At 51.9% G+C, this 22,791-nt stretch overlaps 1 protein-coding gene across 10 annotated transcripts in view; it reads left to right on the plus strand.

Annotated features, from left to right (window-relative positions):
• The window catches only part of DIS3L2 (DIS3 like 3'-5' exoribonuclease 2), a 346,723-nt gene that overhangs the window by 305,590 nt on the left and 18,342 nt on the right, over nt 1-22,791 (plus strand). For 9 of the 10 annotated variants that reach the window (XR_012016729.1, XM_072796677.1, XM_072796673.1 and 6 more), the window contains one exon: nt 19,594-19,659. The exons of the other annotated variant lie outside the window; for it this stretch is intronic. Coding sequence is in view for 8 of the 9 variants with exons in the window: in XM_072796677.1 (XP_072652778.1) it covers nt 19,594-19,659 (66 nt within the window). In the remaining variant the exon portion in view is untranslated. The remainder of the gene's footprint in view (nt 1-19,593; nt 19,660-22,791) is intronic. 10 annotated transcript variants of the gene reach the window in all.

Consider the following 22,791-nt stretch of genomic DNA (forward strand, 5'->3'; position numbering starts at 1 on the left):
GCATAAAGAGGCTCATACTTGCCCCTGGGCTCCAGGGAGGACAGGCCCTGGGACTTGTCTGTATCTGATATCCGGCTGGACTTGGATCCTCCCTCTTCTTGGGCTGGAGGGCACAGTCATCAGGTAAATATTCTTAAACTCCAAGGCCATTAGAAGAAGCTTCCCTGTTGTGCCTGGAACTAGATTTTAAAGCTCTTCACTCAAATTATCCCCTCAGCCTCCCAAAAGCTGGTCACATCTGTACCTAAAAGAGGTGAGGCCTCTCCCCTGACCCCGGCCAGTGCTGCCAGTCTCCACCCGGGATCTTCTTTTTTTCTGTTGCAGAAAACTTTACCACCTTTAATAAGCAGTCCAGTGAATCTGGAACTCTCTGAGATTCATTTCTCACACTGGGGTTTGGAAATCTCTTCACAAAGCAAGGCCTCAAAGGGCGAATAAGTGATTCATGAGAAGTCACTTATACATTCATCAGGCCCCTGCCCCACACCACATGTTGTGCTGGGCACTGGGGCACAAAAGATGACTTACACTTGCTCCAGGGCCTCGAAGAGTTTGTGTAAATAGTGGACCTCACTGCAGCTCCTCCCCCGAGGAGAACTTTGTCCAGAATGTTCCCTTGCCTCCATCCCCACTACCCTCCTCCCACTGCCGGGGACAGGGAGCTTCCTAGAAGGCTTCTCCCTGCCTCTGGCTCTCTGACCTCCAGCCTGTCCTCTGTACTGCCTGAGGGAGCTTTGCATGGCTCTTCCTCCTGGTTGCTTTTAAGTCCTCATGTTTGACTTTGACATTCTGCAGTCTTACTGCAGTCTGAGAGTGAATTCATCTTTATCAGGTTGCTGGGGACTCAGTGTCATTCTTCACTTTGGAAATTCTTCTCTGCTATCTCTTTGATTCTCTTTGATCTTTCCTAGAACTCCTGTTAGAAACCTCCCATATTATTCTCTCTTCCTTTTTTCTCTGTCTCCCTTTCTGCCAGTGATGTATTCCAGCACTTCCTCAAAAACACCTGTGAGTTTACTAATCTTCTTGTAGCTATTCATAATCACCTGTTCAATACTCCTTCCAAACTTGAGGGTTTTTTTTTTAATATTTAGAACTTCTATTTGGAGCTTTTTTAAATCAGCCTATTAAGTTTTGTTTTTTGTTTTTCAGTGTCCTAGTTTTTAATCATGATTTCTATTCCTTTCAACTCGTTTATTTTGATGACACATATAGCATCTTTGAGAGTGTTTGATTATTTCTAGTTTAAGGGTACCAGTTCTCCCATGTCTTGTGTCTGTTGCCTTGCCTTCATGGTGGTTCATTTCTTCATGTGATTTGTTCCTTTTTATCAAGAGACTGTCTTAAGGGATTGTTTACACCATGGGAGCCATGGGTTGTGGATATGTGTTTTCATCACCTTGGCATTTGTTCTGCCAAGACCCCAGGAGTTCCAGAGGCCAAGCTGGTTTGTCATGAACTGCTTGGCTCAGGATTCTCAGTACCTGGGTAGCGTGTATTCAGCCTCTATCCCCACCCATGCAGCACAGGATGGGGATCTCCTTTCTGCAAAGGAGAAACCTCTGCTCCACACCACATACAGATACCCTCTGGGTTGTGAGAAAGGTCTTCCTGGTCCCTGTTTAAAGACCAGCAGCCAAGGACGCTTGGGTAGCTCAGCGGTTGAGTGTCTGCTTTCAGCTCAGGGTGTGATCCTGGTCCGGGGATTGGTCCCATTTCGGCCTCCCTGTAAGGAGCCTGCTTCTCCCTCTGCCTAAGTCTCTGCCTCTCTCTCTGTGTCTCAAGAACAAATAAATATAAAATAATATAAAATATAAAAAAATATAAAATAAAGACCAACAGCCCTTCCTGGATTCCTGGCTTTCTGCGAGGCTCTTAAGTCCAGTTCCCTGGCCAGTTCTTCTTCCTCCAGTGGACATTGAAATCCCAGCTCCTGGGATCCCTAGGTGGCGCAGCGGTTTGGCGCCTGCCTTTGGCCCAGGGCACAATCCTGGAGACCCGGGATCGAATCCCACATCAGGATCCCGGTGCATGGAGCCTGCTTCTCCCTCTGCCTATGTCTCTGCCTCTCTCTCTCTCTCTCTATCATAAATAAATAAAAATTTAAAAAAAAAAGAAAGAAATCCCAGCTCCTGTAACTATATCAGAGTCTGATAATCCCAGCTCCAGTTGCCATGGTAACGATTCTGGCTTTGACTTGGTTTCCTCTTTATTTCAGCTACCTGGGCATTGTCCCATTATTCTCCATGCTCAGTTTTATATTTAAATATTCTTCCCATATATTTTATCCATCATTTCTCTGTGTTCGTGTCAGGAAAGAGGCCCACATCAGCTTAGTCCACCATCTTGTCAGAACCCGAAGTCTGAATGAACTTTTTAAAATGCAAATCTGACCACCACTCACGCATTCTTCAAGCATTCGGAGAGTTTCCACGAGGGACCAGTATAGTCCTCTGCACCAAGGCTGCAGAGCTAACTGAACACTCCAGAGGCCCTCAGAGGCCCTGGGCTAGTGGGAGGGGCTGGGCCCCCACCTGCTGCAGCATTCCCTGCATCCCACGCCTACCAGACCACCTTCTCTCATGTGCAACATGTCTCTGTGTGACCGGGTTGCTCCCTGTTTCTAGATCCCCACCTTTTCCTACAGCCCTCTCCCCACCCATCTGGGTAGCCCCTTTCTCTCTTTCCACTCTTAGCTAGGTATTACGTCTTCTGGGAAACCATTCCAGCCCCTAACAAACTTCCTCCAGGAAGCATTCCAGCCCCTAATAGCGGGCACTAGAGGCTGAAGCCACTGCCCCTTCTCCATGGTCCTGCAGCTCACCTGTCCAGTTCTCCAGCACTGAGCACGGTGCAGTTCAGGCAATGGTTTGTTCACTTGCTGCTACCCCCATGGTGCTGGGCCCTTATAAGGTCAGGGCCTTGTTTTATTCACCTCAGCGTCTCTCATGCCTAGCCCAGGACCTGGCAAATAATACCTGATGAAGGAAGTGGGTGGGGGGACCTCTAATCTTTTAGAGAGGGAACCTGGCTACTGGGGAGTCAAATCTCTTTCCCCCCTTTGTCTTTTTACTCGTTGTAGGATTACGATGAGGATTAAATTGCTCCTGACATCAGGGAAAACTGTCTCCTTGGATAGTTTATGAATTCTGAACTAACATGTAGAAGAAAGAAGCTATAAAAATTTGATTTAACTCTGTAAATATAGTAGTGATTATAGTCATTTATATCAACTGCCTACCGTGTTTTGCCTGAGAGTGAGGCATAGTAATAATTATGATGAGGATTAAATATGCCAGACACTTTGTCAGTGACCGCTCAAGTTTCTGAACCTTGCAGTGTGATAGTGACAGGAACTACCAGCTTCTGAATGCCCACAAATCACCAACATGAGGCTACAGGCTTATCTGGGTTATTTCTAGTTCCAAAGCTATTCAAGACAGATCTTATCTTCATAATTTTATAGATTTTCTTTTTTAAAGAGGGAGGTTAACCTGCTCAAGGTCACACCATGGTCAAGAGCAGAGCCTGGATTTTACCCCAATACTAGCCAGTTCCAAAGCCCATGCTGTGCCTTCATACCACCTGCCTTTCTCTCCACAACTTAAATCTTGGAGCTGAGGGAGGGGGTAGCTTCTAGTTCTAGCCTCTCCTTGGCAGGTCTGCCCTAAAAGCTCTCTCTCAATTCTGGCAATCCCTGTGGACCCCTGGGGGAGCAGACCGCATGGTCTGATACAATGGGCTCCTGACCTCTCATCACAAACCTGTGTCTTGTCAGTCTTCTCCAGGGCAGGTCATTGTCCTCTCTGGGATGCAGCCTCTCCATTAGGAACATGATGACCATACATCTCAGGTCTGGGGGAGAATGAAATGAGGTCATGTGTGATGTGGCTGTGTCAACAGTTATTGAGCGCGGTTGTCACCCTTGTACATGCCTGCGTGGCTCATGCCTTGGGTCCCGGCAGACCCTGGCTGTGACTTCGCAGTGCCCTCTCCTCCCGCTGTGGGCAGCCAGGCCTCGCCCTGGTCCGGGGACTACCTCACTCCCACAGCCAGTTCCCCCACCTCCATCTTACTATTGGGACAGGTTCATTTGCTAAACTTAATGAAACTAAATCTTTTGTTTTTTCCTGACTTGCTAGATAACTCATTTTGGCACCTTGAAACCCATATCAAATAGCCAACATCTAGAGGTGTCTGAGAAAGCTTCCCTGCGGGACTGATTTTCCTCAGCTGAGGTGCCTTCCCATCTTTGTAAACCCGTGTTGAAGACAGCAGCACTGCAGCCTTCCAGAGGAGAGGGCAGTGCCAGTCCTCAAGTCCTCTGCTCTCCGCAACCCGTGGGCACTTCATCACTCAGGTTGTTGGCCCTTCTGGCAACAGAGCTCAGGCAGGGTCCTGGGGCCACCTGGCTTCTTTCCCCTAGCCTCTGAGCAAATGGTGCTTTCTGAACCTGGGGGCTCCCCCACATGCAGGCCTGCCCAGGGGACTGGCCTGCTCAGTCAGCATCCTTGCTTTGGTCTCAGGATGCTCTTGGCACCATCACAGCAGACCAAGGGTCAGAGAGCTTAGCATCACACCGGGTTCTCTTTCTGTTCTCATGTTTACCTCATAGAGGACATGACAGGTATGACAGGTGAGCTCAGGTCCACTGACTAGTAGCCTCCCAGTCAGGATTAGCATGCAAGAGATGCACAGGGGGATGAAGGGCTGCAGGCCATGGCACCTGCCCCCGTGAAGCAGGGAGCGAGGAAAGGAGGGCTGGCAGGTAGAGGCTCAGCCTGCAGCATGATTCCAAGAAATCTTAGGCCTCAAACCAGCCTTGTTTGTTGGAGGAATCTCACATCCCATGGAAGCCGGCCTGCCTCAAGATCCCTGCTGTGCTTGGAGTGACCCAGGTCTTCTCATGGCCACAGCCCACCCCTTGTACTACATGTGTCGGCCTCTGTGCTCCACTACCTGGGGAGCAACCCCTCTGTGGTTCCTGTGGGCCTCTCTTTGAAAGGAGGAGCTTTGAAAGGAGAAGTCAATGGGACAAACTACCGCCTCCATCAGGGAATGGAACCTGGGGCCCCTACTGGTCCTCCCCTCCCTCTCCCCCACTGTCCCTTTCAGATTTTTCTCACCCTCACCCAGAGCCTCAGCAGGTCTTGGCAGCTTAGCTGGTGGCTTGACCCAAACCTGCCTCATGAGGTTTCCAAGCTCTTGGCTGTCATATCCTTCTCAAGCCAGGGTTGGCACATGCCTGTGTGTCCACTCACAGTGGGGCAAGGGAGCACCAGAAGGTGCCCCTGAGTTCCACATACCTCCGCCTGCCCCTCCTCTGATCAGAGTGGGTTATCCCTCCCTTTACCCCCATGGTGACTGCTCCTGTCATCTCCTGGCCACTGCACACTTAGGAGTCTGAAGAATCCTAGCAGTAGCCGGCACTGGCAGTTCAGAGGGGCCGGTGCCACATTACTGCTGGCCTCTAATACCTCAGGCAGCGTCATCCCCAGGAGCATTAGAGCCCAGCTCTGTGATGGCCTCTCCTGCTGTCCTCTGTAGCCTACAGAGGCATGGTACCAGCAAACTCCTTAATGATTGATCTTCCTCTCCTAGTGCATTGTGGATGATGGTGGTGAAGGAGTGTCCTCCCACAGAGGCCCTGAGTGAACAGAGGTCTCTGCGGGGTCTTCTGACCTCAGCAGTACTTCCAGTCCAGCATGGCCCCTTCCCTCAGCCTCTTTACTCCTTCCTCTGCTGTCTGCCAGGGCAGTTCATGCCTTCCCACTTCTCTCAGCCTTAGCTATCACTCACTCTGGGCTTCTGAGGAGCACCCCAGGAGCAGTGTGTCTAGGCCCTTTGCCAGGGTGCTCAGTTGCACATCCCATGAAATACCCTAAGTCCATGAATTCTTGCTCATCTTGTCTGATCTCCTGGCCCCTTTGATTAAGCCCTCAAATCCTGCCGGCTAAGTCTTGCTCATGGTATATAATCTCTTTCCTCTCTTATCAGGCCCAGCACTCCCCCAGCAGGACTGTCATACTGGCATTTAGTCCTAGTCAGGGCCGTGGCTGCCGGAAAGGAGGCAGGGGACACTCTGCCTGTCTTCTTTTATCCACTGCGACACTGCTTGTGTTTGTTCACATCTGCCGACAAGCAGAGGCCAGGGCAGCATCAGAAGAGAAGGCGGCAGGAGAGGGCAGGGAGACAGTCTGCAGCCCTCCACACAGTTCGGCCCCTGTGGAGGAGGTGGAAGGAGGAGGCCTGGCTAGGGAGAGACGCGGGCTGCAGCCAGGTCCATGGGAAGCCATGGAGCTAAAGTCACCTGCCAGAGCAACCCCGGGGAAGTGCACCTCGGCACCAGTGCAGTGGTGGCTTGGAGAGGCTGCAGCCCAGCTGTAGGGTGGTTTATGCTCCTGTGGCTGGAGGTCTGAGAGGCGCCTTTCCATGGCTGCCACACTGGGGCGGGCAAGAGAGCAGGGGTTCCCAGATAAAACCCCGATAATTTGTCTCCACTCTGCTTGATTCTTGTTCTCTTCCTTCACCTCAAATAAGCAGAGGAGGTGTTTCCCAGCAGCCTTAACGACTTCAAACCAACACCAACACTTCCCAGTGCTTTGGAAATGACACCTTGTGTCCGCACCTTGGACCTCCTGCCAGCTCCTCGGGCTAAGTGGTGACGTTACCTGAGAGCCCCCAGACCTCCCACCGACACTGCCAGGTCCAACTGAATGAAGAAAGCCTTTCTTGTTCCCAGTGAAGCCCTCAGTTAGGAGAATGGGGAGCTGGAGGCATTGCAACCAGAGACAGGTGCCAGGGGTGACCTCACGGGAGCAGGCCTGCAGCTGCAGCATGCGTGTTGGGGTTGGCTACGTCCAGTACAGGTGTGAGCTCACCGTTTCCCATCACAGCCATGAGTGTTGGGCACTGTGCGGTGCAGCCACAACTCCAGCTCAGGCTGCCCCAGTCAAGATGGTGATGGGGGGTAGGGGGGTACGCTTCTCCCTCTTTCGCACCATGCAGAGAGATGGTGGGTGGTTCGCTGGTCCCTCCCACTGCCTCACTCCACACAGCATCCATACCTTGGATGCCAACACTGCAGTGTACATTTGACTTCATCTCTCCCTATAGAAAGGGAAGCCAGGATCAACACTCTCATTTTACAGAGAGGGGAACCGATTCCCTGAGCGGCGTCCTGCCCAAGATCAAGCTATAAACGGGAGGTGGAGGCAAGTAGCCTTCTCCCTGGGATACAGTATCCACCAAATGATTCAGGCAGAGGCAGGGGCTGGCTCAGCAACACAGAGAAATGCTGAAACTGCCCTTGGGCCCCCGGCAGGGAGGACAGCAAGGCCTGGGTCAGCGTGGCTGCCTCCTGCGCTGCCTACGTGACCTTTGGGTTACAGTCACCCAGTCTCCTGCAGATGTAATGCAAGCCACAGCTGGCCAGGGCAGAGAGAAACTCCTGGTCAGCCGTGTGCAATCAGCACCCTTTTTCTGCCCACTGAGAGAATGGGGGAGGAAGGGAGCATGAAGTCAGGTTTTAGAGCACTGGATTGCGTGAGCAGTGGTTTCCCATGCTGTGGGCCAGAGTACTCAGCCCAAAGAGGAATCTCTAGCTGCTCGACTCTTGCTGCCTTGATTTCTTTTTCCTTTTTAAATATTTTATTTGTTTATTTCTTTGAGAGAGAGCACAAACTGCAAGCAGGGGAATCTCAAGCAGACTCCGTATTAAGTGCACACCCCAATGTGGGGCTCTATCCCAAGACCTGAGATCATTACCTGAGCTGAAACCAAAAGTCAGACATGGTTAACTGACTGAGCCACCCAGGGGCCCCTCCTGCTGGCTTTCTAAGTCCAGAACCCATCAGAGTAAGAGTGTTGGACCCAGCAACAGTGGGGAGATTGTGCAGACTCATTAGTGCACTCGCACAGGCACATGAATCAATGTCTCAACATGGAAGGGGGGCTCCATTCTGCTGTTTTCTTCCATAGCACATGCACTGGAAAATAGATTTTTACGGTAAGCTCACCTGTAAAACTTATTTTTGTCAACCATGATGTACACAGAGAAAAGCCCACAAATCCTATGCATCTAGTTCAAAGAGTAGAAATGAACACACCCATATAAGTATTACTCAAATCAAGAAATGGAACATCTCAGTGCCTGGGAGCTTCCCCCATACCCTGCTCTCCTCCAGGAAGGAATCCACCATCACAGCTTCTAACACTTACAGATTTGTTTGGCCCCACATCCCCATATACTCTCTTCCATGTCTGATTTTTTTTTCTTTCAGCATTATGTTGTTAGCATTCATCTTTGTTGCTGCATCTAGCTACATCTGTTTGTTCTCATTGCTGGAAGACTTTACATTGTATGAATCCATCACGTGTCGTCCAGTCTACATGATTCAGACATTGGGTTGCTTCCAGTCTGGGGTTATTATACATCACTGAGTGTATACCTAGGAGTGAAGTTGCTGAATCATAGAAAAAATATCCACCTTAGTGGACACTGCCAGGCAATTTTCCCAAGTGGTTTCCCGGCTTAACCCACCAGCAGTGTATGAGACTTCATGTTTATTGTCCATTCTGTAGTGTGTCTTTTCAAGTTTCAAGTATATTTTTCTACTGGGTTTTCTGGTTTTCTTGTTGATTTATTGTTCTATTTTAATTACGAGTCATTTGTTGGTTATACATGTTGCAAATATCTTCTAATCAGTAGCTTGCTTTTTTACTCTCTTTGGTAGAGTTTTAATGAACAGAAGTTCCCCATTTCAATATAGTTCAGTGTATCAATCTTTTTCTTTATTGTTAATTCTTTTATATCCCATTTAAGAAATCTGTATCAAAATCCTGAAGACTTGCTTGTGTTAGGGTTCTCCAGGGAACCAGAACCAGTATATTATATTTATATATCAATATATTTGTATAAAATGAGATTTATTAGGAGGAATCAGCTCATGTGATTATGGAGGCTGAGAAGTCCCATGATCTGCCATCTGCGAGCTGGAGGATCAGGAAAACTGGTGGTGATTTAGTGGAATCTGAAGATCTAAGAACCAGGAAAGTCGATGGTATAAATTCCAGTCTGAGGGCAGGAGAAGAGGAGATAAGATGCCCCCACTCAAACAATAAGACAGAAAAAGGGATCAATTCCTCTTTCCTCTGACTTTTGTTCTATTCAGGCCTTCAGCAGAGCAAATGATGCCCACCCACCTTTGGGAAGGCAGTCTATTTTATGGACTTCACTGACTCAAGTGCTTATACCCATGCTGGAAACACCCTCATACATACGCTAGAAATGATGTTTAATCCTGGCATTCCCTGGCCAGGCAAGTCGACACAAAATTCACCATCAAACTTTTCCTACATTAATTTTAGAAGCTCTATTCTATTACATTCTCAATCTTATATCTATAATGTAGCTAGAATTGATTTTGGAATATGGTACAGCAAGTTTCATTTTTCCCATGAATTTATGTAGTTGACCTAGCATCATTTGTTGAAGAGACTTTCCTGCTGAAGCACAGTACCACCTTTGTCAGGGGGTCTGTTTCACTTCATGCTCTGTATGTCTGCTCCTGTGCCAATGCCACACCGTCTCAATTATTGTACCTTTGTTAAAAGTCTTGATCTCCAGTAGAGCTAGACACTCCCACCTTGTTCCTCTTCTAGGCTGTTCTTGCCCCTTTCCGTTCCCATATTAATAATGTTAGGGTCAGTTTGTCAGTTGCTACACACATGCACCCAACCTTGCTGGGATTTACATTGAGATTACTTTGCATCCACAAATCCTTTTGGGATTTTCTGATACTGTTAGGATACTGAATATCCTACTCCACAGACATGGTATATCCTGCTCTTTATGTCTTCTTTAATTTGTCTCAATTCTGTCTTATAATTTTCTATGTAGAAGTCTTACATTTTGTATTGGGTTCCTCCTAGGCATTTGATCATTTATCATACTGTTTTAAGTGGTATTTATAAATTTCCTTTTTTCCTTGTTGCCGACTTGTGGAAATACAACTTATTTGTATTGATCCTGTATCCATTGATCTTGCTAAATTTATTTATAAAACCCAAATAATTTATAAGTCCTTTTTGATTTTTTTTTATACCCAGTCCTGTCATCCACAAGTAGTAACAGTTTTACTTTTTCCTTCCTGATGCTCACACCATATAATTCTTTTCCTTGCATTATTGTGCTGTACAGTGTCTAATGGAAGTGATGAGAGCAGACATCCATGTCTTATTCCTGATCTCAGAAAGGAGTTTTTGCCACAAGCTCCCATAAGATTATGAAATCTTACCTTTTATATACACCTGATTTTACTTTTCCCCAAGATGCGCTTTCAGTATGGAAATACTTTTAGGTTTGAAATGTGGCAGTGGTAGTTTGTAGGCTAAGAGCTGGGTGAATGAAATCAGTGTTTTAAGAGAACAGAAATTGATGTTTATCCCAAGACTGTGTCTCATTGTAACTTTGTGAGGAATATTTTGCCTTGTCCACTTTACAGAAGGACCTATAGCTGACCAGGGATTCAAACAGATGTGTCAGACCCAAAGCCCCAAATTATTCTCACCCCTCCCAGATTGCCTGCTAGAATATTGAATGAGAAATCTCCAAGGTCACAAAACTATCACTTTTGTCACAGATTCCCTGGAGAAGCATTGTTAAACTACCTCACAGATACATGTAACATCTTCTTCCTCTGCCTCCAAATCCCCTTATATCACTGTCCTCTTCCCCATCCCACCTTTCTCTGACTTCTGTTGCCATGGACGCAAATGTGGGCAGCTGGGAGTCTCACGCTGAAAGGCGCCCTCCCGGTTTGCCTGAGACCCTGAAGGGCTGCACCTGCATCTCTCCTCAGCCACCTGGTTGAGCCACCCACCAGGCCAGGGCCTTCTCAGGCTCCTGCCACTCAAGCTCTTATCTGATGCCAGGGGATAGGACGTGGAGACTGAAGGCTTTCCTCCCATCAGGTGGCTCGGGTTGTGGAGTAGAACCTTGTATATTAAAGCCCTTTGCAGTGTCAGCTGTCCCAATTTGAAGATTCTGAATCTTGTGCAGATGCACAGAATCTTTCCCCGCTGAGATGTGGAGAGGGGAAGACAGAGGACAGGGAGGGTAGAGAACTAAACCCAAATAGGCCCTGGGGCTGGCAGGGGCTCCCTGGGCCCAAGCCTCAGTAAGAATGTCCCCATTATTCTTACACCTCTCCTTTTGCAGCCCAAATAACTACCCAAGGATGACCGGGGAGATTTCCCTGCAAGACAGAAAATTCTAGGACACCAAGAACTCTCGAAACTGAATACTTTGAAACTCTCAAAGACCTTATAACAAAGAGTAGATGTTTCTTTGGTTAATTTAACACAGGGTTACATTAAGCAAACAACTTTTTCTCCTTCTGGAGCTCAATGTCCTTTGTACAGCTCTGCCTTTCCTTTATGCATCTTCTGCAACAGACCACAGTCTCTACATTCTGGGGCGCCTGCTGGGGCTGCAGCAACCCAGCATGACTCGGAGCCCTTCAGTTATTTTTTATTTCCAGATGCTTTTTAGCATGCGGTGACATGCTTTGACCTAGGAGAGAGAATTAACAGATTTGTTTTCTCTGTATGTCTACCTGCTGTATCCATACCTTTTTCAGAATGTTCTGGCATGACTCCTGCCTCTTTCTCTGCATCTCTGGAAGGAAGACTTCTCTTTGGCCTCGAAGGCTAGTTTTATGAGCTGATAGTTCAGCTGGGCAGTTTTTAAACCCAAGGAGGCCTGTCCCTTTCCAAGACTTTAGGGGGGTTCTAGAAGAGGCTGGCAACATTGAGGCCAATCCCGTTTGATGACTAGGCCAGTTTCTGGCATGTGGGGTATGACCTCCAGCTCCCTCCATGCTGGTGTGCTGCTCCGGACTCTAGGGCATGTTCAGATACTTAGAGTAGCAAGTGCCTCTGCATAAACATCCTGTCTGGGGTGCATGGAAGTCCAGAGCCCCGGCCCAGGCCGCAGAGGCCTGAGGTACTCTCAGGGAGGCTAGCCCATACGAAAACCAAGCCACAGGATTGTGTGTTGGCTCCAAGCCTAAAGAAAGGTGCCCGTGGCTGTCACCTCCTACAGCTGCCTGGCAAATAACCAGAACGTGCTTGGCTCTCTCAGCGTTTGGCTGTGCTCTCTGCGGGGAAGTGTTCCTGATCCGTCTTCACTGCCACTCCCCAGCTCTCTGGGGCATTGTGGCTTTTTCTTGGTGGTTGGGCAGGAAGCCTCCAGAGCCTGAAGGGATTGCTGTGCTTGATGACAAAGGCCATCAATTAATAGAAATCACTTAGAGGCTGCTTCATTTATTGAAGAGGAATTGAACACGACTTACTCTCTCTTCTGAGCACACTGCTTCCATGGCAGGCACTCAGGTGACGAGAGATCTCACAGAGTGACTCAGCGCAAGCTCCCCGCGCCTGGCCATTGAGTCAAGTGGCAGGAAGTGGCCAACATATGCAGCTGCTCTGAGAACTCAGCACAGCAAGGCCTCCCAGACCCAGAATGAACCCCTCTGCTGACCTGGAGCTGCCCCTAGGCCAGCCTCATGTGACCCCATGTCTGCCCCAAGGACATGCCAGGCACTGCTAGGCCAGGCTCCAAGGTGAGACACGGCATCTATCCCCAAAGCAGTCAGTCACCCACCCTCACAGGGGGCAAGTACCAACCGTGAGAGTGGCCCGAGATGACAGAGGACGTGGTGAATTTCTTGGAGCTGAGGACCCTGCTCACATCACCTGTAACTGAAGGGCTGCGGGGAGTACTCGCAAGTGCACAGAGGCACAAGTACTCGCACTGCACAGAGGCAGTGGCGTCAAGCACCCCCCCCCCCGCCCCCCCGTCACCAACTCCCTCTCTGAATGCTGGGGCACCACTATCTGTCCCAGGAGCCCAGACTCTTACGTGGCTTCCTCACACTGCACTTCTCATTGACATGTCGTACAGGGGTAGGCCAGCTGTGATCCTTAGATAAATACCTTAATGTCTGAGTCATCTGGAAGCTTCTAACCTATTCTCTGGAACATTATTTTCACCTGGAAAGAGATTCATTCTTCCAAGCACCAAAAGTTTAAGTTTATACACCTACCGTTTGCTTTAGTAGTGTTAACTGGACGTAAACGGAGCCCTTTCTAGTAATCTGGGATTATTCACAGTGTTTATATCGTGCTATAAAAATGTTTTCCTTGAGGTCTAGCATGCTGTGCCGTGCCTTTTCTCCCCACACAAAACACTCCATAATATGTGTGGTCACTCAACCTGCTGAGTCGCCGCCCCATCTGCCTGTGTGTCTGGTTGCAAGCAGGGCCGGTTGTCACTTCACCGCTGTCCAGGAGCATGAGGCCCCGTGGGGGGTGTGGACTCAGGGAGCTGAGTCAGGTGCTTAGAACCGTTGCTCAAGAGGAGGAAGGGCTCCCGGTGAGGGGCAAAGGAGGACGCCTAGCCCCTGCACCTGTGTTGGCCACTCACCGGCTTTGTTTTGGTGTTTGTTTCCTGGTTCTGCCCCTTGCTTGAATATTCTAGATTGCGTGCAGTTGAGTTCCAAAGAAGCACGACAAATTGGTGCTTGTAAAACCAGCTGTGAACTGAATCATGCGGTGCATTTGTCATGTCAGGAGGCTCTTCCTTATTTCTCACCGCCTCCAGTTTCACCTCCACATGCTCCCTCACATTCTTCTTCAGCGCAGATGAAAGACCATCTAGCTGGCCACCAGCTTTTGAGTCATAAGCATCCCAAGAAACCATCAGATTCCTCGGTGTTCCATGCCTGAAGCTGAAGGGATTCTTCACTCCTGTGGGCCTTCTTCCTGGCGTGTTGTCCAGCTCCCCATGTCATCAGACTTAACTCTCGTGTTGTTTATGTGCCCGTTTGTCTTCTCAGAACCAGTCCTCGGGTGTGGGTCCCACGAGGCAGGTTCCTGCCTTTGGCTTGGTGACCCATGAACTCCTTGCAATGAGATGCATAAGTTTTCGTGGGTAGAGGGTGAGAGTGAGGGTAAAACCTCCCTCCTCAGACTTCTGAGGGACTCACTGCCACAAGTGCTAAAAGCACTGCTGTGGGAGCCCCAGGGAAGAACCAGCTTGTGACTCCAAGAAAATTCTGACAGGGGATAGGGGGTGAGTGTGTGTTCACCCTCCGCACCCAAGGGCAAGGTCACCGTCCCTGCCCAGCCCCCAGCACAACACCTGGAATGCCACAGGTGCCCAGAAATACTGCATGACCATCCCCGGGGCTTTCTGCTCTTTTCCTCCATCATGTTCTGTGTTCCTTTTTTTTTTTTTTTTTTCCAGATTTTATTTATTTATTCATGAGAGACAGAGAGACACACACACACACACATGGGGAGAGGGAGAAGCCGGCTCCCTGCAGGGGAGCACGATGCAGGACTTGATCCCAGGACCCCAGGATCACACCTGAGCCAAAGGCAGACACTCCATTGCTGAGTCACCCAGGCAACCTGTGTCCTGTATTCCTAACATTCTTTTTTTGACCAGCACCAGACTCTTGTCACCTTAAGGTCTTCATGGTGATAATAATTAATATTTATGGACTACTTAACAGCATGCCAGGTTAAATGGTTTATCTCATTTAATCCTTACAAGGGAAAGTGTGCAGGGTAGGGAGTGGAGGTCAGAGGTTAACCTGCCTCAGGTTAGCCAGGCAGCTTGTGGTGGATGACTCCCGACCTTTCCCTCTGGACTTTAACAAACAAGGAGTAGGAGGTTGTTGCTGCCACTATGCTCGGTGAGAAAGCGAAGCTGTCCGTCCACAGGGAGAGTCCCTGTCTTCCTGGTCCGTCCTTGCCATCCGCACCCAGCCTCCCTGGAGGCCTGAGGCCAGCACTGGTCAGATCCCTGGGAAAGATGGACCAGAGTGGGGGAACCACAGGAAACCCCTTTACCCAGAATTGTGTTGTGTGCCAGATTGGTCCGTTCCCACCTCCAAACTCTGAAAGTGACCTCAAGGAGATTCCCTAGCACATGAGCCATGGGTCCTGCCCATGTGTTTTGTGGCTTGGAGAACCAGTTGCCAGGCATTTTCAGCCCAGATCTAGACACCTTTCCTTCCTGATCCACCAAACCTTATTGGACAACTGCTGGTGCCAGCTACTATGCCCAACACAGGCAGTGAGAAAGGCCCTCCTCCCTGAAGTGCGCAGCCCTTTGGGGAAGTGGGCACCTAAAACCACATTCTCAAGCAGTGACAAAGGCCATGGTAGAGGTACGCAGTGTGCGCAGAGCAGGCTCTCAGTGCCGTGCCCATCCCACGTGGGAAAGCCTATGCTGCCCGGTGCCTATGAGGTCGGGGTGTCCGTGTGGGAGGCCCTGCAGGGTATAAGGTCTGGAGGGCCCCAGCCCACCGAGGGGGGGGGACGTTTCTCTGTGGCAGGTGGCAGGCCGAGGGACAGGAGCTAGGAGAGGAGCTCAGCGGGGCTCTGTGTTCCAGCTTGTCAGCCTTTGTTGGAGTGAGAGAACTATGGCTAGAAGGAGCATGGTTCTGCCCATCGATGCTGAACGCCTCTCCCCATATCTCCAGGAGATCGGGCACGGGTGGCTCTCCTCCACTCACAGCCCTCGCGTGCACTGACCATGCTGCTGCTTCCTCAGAACTCAGTGCCAGGGTATGAAGCACAGCTTGCTTCAACACTCGGCAGGGTGAGTGTCACCATTCCTAGGCAGACAGCCGGGGAGAGCAAGGAGCAGCACCCACTGTATGTAGGGTTGGCAGTGGAACCACCAGATCTGCACACTGTCTGCAAGGAAGTCTGGGTCAAACTAGCACCAGTCTCTCTGTTGTTGACATCTGGCAGTAATACCACCAATACACAAATGTGACATATGAGGAACTAGGCTTGAGTCTCACAGAGGTTTGCTAGTGAGTGGACTGGCATGACACCATTAACTTGGGGGTGGGGGGGCACTGTCACTCGCCCCCTGCAGTAGCTGCATGGAGAGATGAGAGGCATGGGCGTGGGAGGATAGCTGTAGTCGGGGAGCTACATAGACCCCCTAGGGCATTGGACAGGGCCTCCTTCCAGTTGGGGACAGTTTGAGGCCAGGGAGCCCTGGGTGCAGCAGCCTCTGCCAGCAAGAGCAGTTCTTACCCTGAGAGAGGTCAGGATGGAATGGACTAGTCCTCCCGGTCATGAATGACCTTTAAAGAAGCTCCCAGAAAACCATCCTGACACAGAAATCTGGTCAGCATCCTGGGTACTGGGTGCAATTTTCTTAGAGCCGTCTTGAAATCCTCGTTAAACAGGGCTCCCCAGGATGAACTTGGAGTGGGTGCTTAGGAAAGTGAAACCATTGGATCCAGTCAAGCTTTGACATCTGCTGGCCTCACCGTCTGACTTACCATTGACCCAGCTCACCTAGAGGGATAAAGGGCCTGATCCAGATTGTTCTGGCCTTGGGTCTAAGGTCGAGTTGAGGGTAACACCCGGAAAGCACTGGAGTCTTCCCACAGCCTATATCTGAGAGCTTTCCTTGGCCCGACAGAGGGTGGATGTGGGGATAAAAACCAGCAGTCGCCCTGCTGGCCCTCACCCACCCTTCATAGGGAGAGCTGGTGCCTCAGTGTGTCCTGGAGGTTGCCCAGGCAGAGACATTATAATGTTGGGGAAGCCCAGAGGCTCTGGACAGGAACATATCCATTTAAACCACTCTGAGCCTAGTTCATAAAACGGTAAGTCAATATTTTAAAAGTCACTTAGCTAATGAATACCTCTGCCAGACTCAACATACCACATCCCAGTGGGTGATAAGACAAGTGTTAGTTCAGTGGAAACAGCCTGGAGGAGAGAATTTTTTTTTTTCTGTAATCTACCGGGTTTCATATTTAGAGAGAGTGAGGTGGCCTGCCTTTGGACAAGAGTATTCATTTGTCAGGTGACCAGCAAATGAGCCCTGGCCATATCATCACCCCGTGTCAGGTCTAAGCAATAACCATCTGCAGGCAAGCAGGAGTTTCATCAGAGCAGACTCCAGAGGTCCCATTCTGCTGGCTGAAGCCATCTTGGGTTCTGTCTGCCAAGGTCATGCTCTGCCTTCCGGTGGGTATAAGCTACAGGGAAGCCATGGGAACTGTAACCCCACTCCTGGGCCCACCTGCTGTCTCCACTTCCACCTCCAGAGACAGGCCTCATTTTCCTCTCAACATTGTCTGTGGAGCACCAAGCAGATCAGTTCTCTGAAATGCCTCGTTTGTTCCCTGAGCATTTTATTACCACCTACACATGCCCTTGGCTGTGACCTACACGTGCCCTTGGCCATGGGAGCACAAGGAGCCTGGAAGCGGTCCTGGGGAGTCTGGGCCCCAAGAGCACTCCTGGAGCAGAGGTGCCAATGAGAGGTGCCCACTCGTGACTTAGTGGGGGCACCAGGCTGAAGCCAGGAGCCAGCCAGCAGGTGCACAGGAACCAAGAGAGCTGCAGGAAGCCAGATCTTTCTTTTGGGGCTCAGCCCCTCCAAGAGCTCTGTCCACAGTCGGGCTGGCCATGGGACTGGCTGAACAAGACTGAGTGAGCTTTTTCTGACAGTATGGGACTCACCAGGATAAGCATAAAGGGGGCCTGGATTCTTTGCCCAACTCAGTTCAGGATGGAAATACCCTTGCCGATCAGCAGCTCCCAGGGCAGGCTTTCAGACCAAGGTTCTGAGGGTCAGGATGGCCATGGCTCTGCAGAAAGCTCTGCCCTCCCTTCTGAACCGGTGGAGCAATAGCATTAGAACAGCAACAAAAAAAAAGTTTGTAGGTGAAATGGGCCGAACCTTTGAGCCTTTAGCTAGTTACCAGAAGCAGGAGTGGTGCCCGGGGCAGCCGTCGGGATTAGAGCAGTAAAAATAAATGTGCTCAGCACCAGTGCTCATCCAGTGGTAACACTGAGATGACGCAGAGGGGGCCTGAGCCCCAACAGAGATGAGAGGAAGCATTTCCTTGGGGAAGTGCTGATATACAGGTAATTCTGATTCCTGAGCAGAAAAGAGGCAGAGGCTAAGCCAGGGCTGCAAATAAGACTTCCAAGATTATAGAAGTATCCCGGCCCAGCCAGGCCTGTAGGTGGCCTTATGTGTTTGCCTGCCCGGTGTGGCCAGATTCAGACACGGGGCAGGGAGCAGTCCTTGGGAAAGTCTCCGTCCCTCTGAGGTCGCTGAGATGAATGACCTTGGCTCTGTGGCTGCTGCAACCCTTGCTGAAGGGAGGAGGTGCCCTTGACAGTTGGGAAGAAGGACTGTAGTGATGTTGCAGTCTACCACGGCGGCCTGTACCCCAGTACCAGTGTGGCCTCGGGGCAGGCGCTCTATGGGGCCCTAATACTGTAGCAGAGCCCTCGGTCAGGCATCGCTCAGGAAACCCTGCTGCCCAGTCCTCAGGGAGCTTTGGGCAGGCTACACAAGATGACCTGAGGAAAAAGCAGTGGACGGGACGTCTGTGTCCTTGGTCTGTGAGCTCAGAGGGGTCACCCAGTCTCTCTGAGCCTCCCCTTGCTCATGTGAAGAGTGAGGAGTCTAAGACTTGTGAAAACAGCATAAAGTGCTGTGGAAATAGAGGTATTGATCTTGCATAGACAAAGTAGACAATTGCAGATAAAAACATATATTTGGAGAGTACCTAGTGTATACGAGATACTTCCCTAGGCCCTGGGATTAAGGTAAAGAACCAGCCACAGAGAGGTTGGTGTGGGACAGGCATGAGTGAGGAGCTGGGGCGGGGGCGGGGGGGGGGGGATTGCAGAAGCCAGCACAAGGCCATGCTAGCAGAGCATAGGATTTGTGGCAGCTCAGAGGTAAGAGGCATCATCAAGTCCTTGGCCCCCATCTGGGCTGGATTGGGCAGAGGACCCTCGGAGCAGTGGCCCTGCCCCCTCCCCAGCAGCCTCAAGCATTAAGGACTCGAAGTTCCAGCTCCAGGATGACCCTCAGGTCTAGACTCTTGGGTCTGAAAGATTTTACAAGATGTATTGTCTTTGAGGAAGCTGGTGGCACCCACATGTCCCTTGTTCATAAACAAAGGCATAAATAATGTGTCTAGGTGATGAGGAGCCCACCCCACAGGGGCCTTTTCAGAGACTGAAGCTCTGTCCTGCCATGTCCTCAGCAGTGCCCCAGAGCGGTTTCACAGCCCAGATGGCCCTGACCACGGCCCCGTGCCAGTGCTTTCTGCCTGTCCCTCTCCTCCCCGTGGCTTAGGGCGAGGTACATACATGGGGTTGGCATGACCGGGGCTCAGTGGATTGGGGCGGGGGCAGCCTGTGAGCAGCACACTGCACCAACCACAAGGCCTCCCCCAGGGCTGAGCCCACCCAGGTAGCCACTAGCATCTACAGGTCTTGATGGCTAGAGTGCATGGGGACATTGGAACACAGATTCCCTCTTTGTGACCAAGGAAGCAGTGCTTACCTTAAGACTCAGATTCCCTTTTGCTCATTCCAGAAAACCCTCTCCTCCACTTGGTTGGGAGTAGAGGAGACATTGGAGACAAAAAGACCACAGTCCACAGACCACAGCCCCACCACACTCTGGTGTGTGGAAAGCCCAGGTTGAGACCAGCAGTTGTTTGTTCTTCCTTCCAGCCTTGATGCCCTGCTCAAGGGGAGCTGCTCCCCAGCAGCAGAGAGGACAAGAGTGTCTTTGGAGAGGTGAGAAAAGGATGTAGTAACTTGCAAAAGCAAAGTAGCTTGAGTTCCCAGGAACACGTGTCTCATCCTCTCTTAGCTAATCGTCTGTTGCCGTGGGGGGGGGGAGGGGGGACGTGAGAGGGGGGACACCTGTACATTCTGGAATACTCTTCTCTCCCAAATATCTCTGTGGTCAAAGTCTGACTTTAAAATCAAAATTAATCTCTCCCATTGTCAGTGATGACCAAGCTGGCCCCCTACTAGCCTTACCAAGCTCTGCCCCTTGTCCAGGGCTATGGAGCCAGGCCTCATAGTTTTGGGCTGAGGCATGAAAGTGTCCCCCAGGCCAGGGAGTCTGAAAAGGACAGCAAAGCTGTTGAGGGGTCACAGCGATGGCTCCTGAAGGTGGCCGTGCCTCCTGGCCCCACCTCCTCTGGTCAGCGGTTCTAATTCCAGTTGGACAGCTGCTAGAAGTGGAGAAAGGCATGTGCGTCCACACCACAGCGCAGCCAGCAAGCCCTAATTACCGGGCTCTGCGAGGCCACAGGCACACACTGCCACCTGGTTCTGCTTAGGGGGAGTTTTGTGCCATGAGCACCGGCCTTGTGCCTCCTCGAGCAGAGTCCTGAACCTCGGGAAGGGAGCTCGGCTTCTCAGCTAGCTTTACGCTGACAAAGGGCTTTCTGCCTGTCAGCCCAGCTCCCCAGCAAACCCCCATCCCCTCCCTACCGCAGCCACTGGGCCCCCCTTTGGCAAGGCCCGAGGGCCCACGCTCCGGACGCCTAGCCTCTTGAGACTTCCTTTGGAGCTAGAAAAACAAGCGGCTGAAACGTGCCTCGCTGCAGCTGGGCCCCACCCGCTGAACCTATAGAAAGGCCCTGGAGTGGATTCAGCCTCACAGAAGAGGAAACCTGGCTCCGGCCTCACCCGCAGGGCCTGTTATGTCTGGCTCCAGAGGCCTTCTCCTCTGGGCTTTTCCATGCCTGTGAACTAGGCCCCATTCATTTCCCTGTGGTTTCGTGGGAATGTCCAAAACACTCCGCAGGTTGCAGCAAGCCCAGGAGGAGAGGGGTCAGCGAGAGGCCCGAGCTGTGACGTGTGCTCAGCCCCACGGCCCCAGCACCCTCCACTTGGCTGCTGGCCGCGGGGTGCCGGGCCGGCTGTGGGTGGTCGCCCATCGATCCGCCTGCCTGTGCCCCCCACCCTCACCCCGGCCAGCTCTGCTTGCAGTGCGCTCTTTCTCTCGGTCTCTCTCTCCCTCGGCCTCCACTTTCCAGCTCCCAGGCCACCGGCCCCACCCCGGCCTGGCCTAGGCGAGAACCGCAACAAAGATCTCTTGAAGCTTCCCGTCCCCGGCGGCTTCCCCTCAACTCCAGCCAACCATCATTCCCATCCCGCCCCGATTCCCAGGGCAGCAGGTCCTCTGCGAGGGTGGCCGCCCCCACCCCCCACCACTGCTCAGGCTTAGAAGGGGCCACACTCCATGCTCAGCGCTCAGGGCTCATGAGCGAGCGGCCCAAGGCCAGGGCCAAGCCCCAGGGCTCCCAGGCCTGCGGTGAGGCTGTGCCCCTGCAGGGGAGTCTGGTCCTGAGCAGAACTGATTCAAAACTGGCTGGGAGCAGTTCTTATCAAATTTCCGAGTTAGCAGTTTTCACCCAGTGCTAATTGAACAGTCCCAGTGAGCGGCCTGATTCCATCTGCATGACATTCCCACAGAGCTGTGACAAGGACCCCGGTGGCTGAGGGCAAAAGAGGCTCTCACTTGCTTTTGGTCTTTGAAAATGGATGCATTCTCAGGGTTGGGTCACAGCCATGCCACTGTGCCCTGGCTGCCCGGCACCCCAGTCCTTTCCAAAGCCACTTTCTGAGCGTTCTGGGTATGGAAGGGGTGGGGCGAGTTTCTCCTCTGGTTTAGCTGGTAAAATGAATCTGGAGATGGAACATCCTTGGAGGCCCCGCTGCTCTGGGTGGGCAGGGTTGAGAGGGTAAGTGCAGAGGAGCCAGGAGCCCAAGGGCAAGGGCTGTTGGGGTCTGGGCAGTTGGGCCAGAGAGATCCTGCTGCCGGCGCCAGCCTCCCTGCACTCATCTAGATCAGCCGAGTGCTGAGGGAGGGAGGGAGGGCAGCCAGCTGAGCTGTGGTCAGCCCCGCACCGACTTTGGGTCTGGAGCATGCCTGCTGCTGCTGCCTTCCAGAGACCAACAGCCCCACCCGCCCACCCCCACGCCACCCTGTCCCAGGGCCTTGTCTTCGTCAACCTGATGGGAGTGGGCCTTTCTCTTCTCTCCTCTGCCCAGTGGACTTGAAAAGACAGTTTCGGGGACAGCGTCCTGGTGCCAGTGCCCCGAGGTTACCCAGCTGCTCTTCACACAGGGGCCTGTTGTGTTCCGGGGCTGCTGGTGACCAGATGCCCTCCCTGAGCGCAAGGACAGCCTGGGACAAGGGGCTGGGGAATGTGGGCTCCCGCCCCTCCCTCCCCTGCCTGGCTGTGGCCTTTGTCTCCTGGCCGGAGCGCCAGGCTGCCAGGAGGAAGCAGCCCGCCCCTTCCTGCAGGACTGATACTGTTCCGGGCCCTCCCCAGGGCCCTCCTCAAGCAGAGGGTGGTGAGGACAAGCCTGCTCCTCTTCACGAGGCAAACCACATGGCCCTGAGTCCCCTCCTGAGAGCTCCCAGCTCCAAGGGGACATCTGACTTCTTCCCTGGACAGCCCCTCCCGTCGGATGCAGGCTGGTCACATACCCACCCTCAGGTGCTGCCTCACCATCAGCTCCTTTGCCTCCAGAAACGCATGCAGAGCAACCTTTCAGATCCTTAGAACAGCCATCAGGAAGCATCACAGAGGCCCTCCTCGCCCTGGCTTTGGTTTCCTGCACCAGCCGCCCCAGCCCCAGGGCTCTGGCACCTGGCTCCTGCTTGCTAAACCCAGGCCCCCCATCCCGCCCGCAGCCTCCCCATCTTCCCCACGTGGGGCAGGGTACACCCTGGGCAGCTTCTCCCTGACCTTGGTCCCCCTGGCACGCTGCCCCGCCAGCCTCCAAACTCCGTTCCTCTGGCCCCTCGGTGCCAGGGGCCAGTGTTGCCCCCTCCCAGAGCTTCGCCTCATGTGTGTATCTTGGACTCTGCCTTGACCTCTCTTTCTTGCTGCCTCCGGCTGC

The sequence above is a fragment of the Canis lupus genome, chromosome 24 (genome assembly GCF_048164855.1).
Source record: "Canis lupus baileyi chromosome 24, mCanLup2.hap1, whole genome shotgun sequence".
Lineage (NCBI taxonomy): Eukaryota > Metazoa > Chordata > Mammalia > Carnivora > Canidae > Canis > Canis lupus.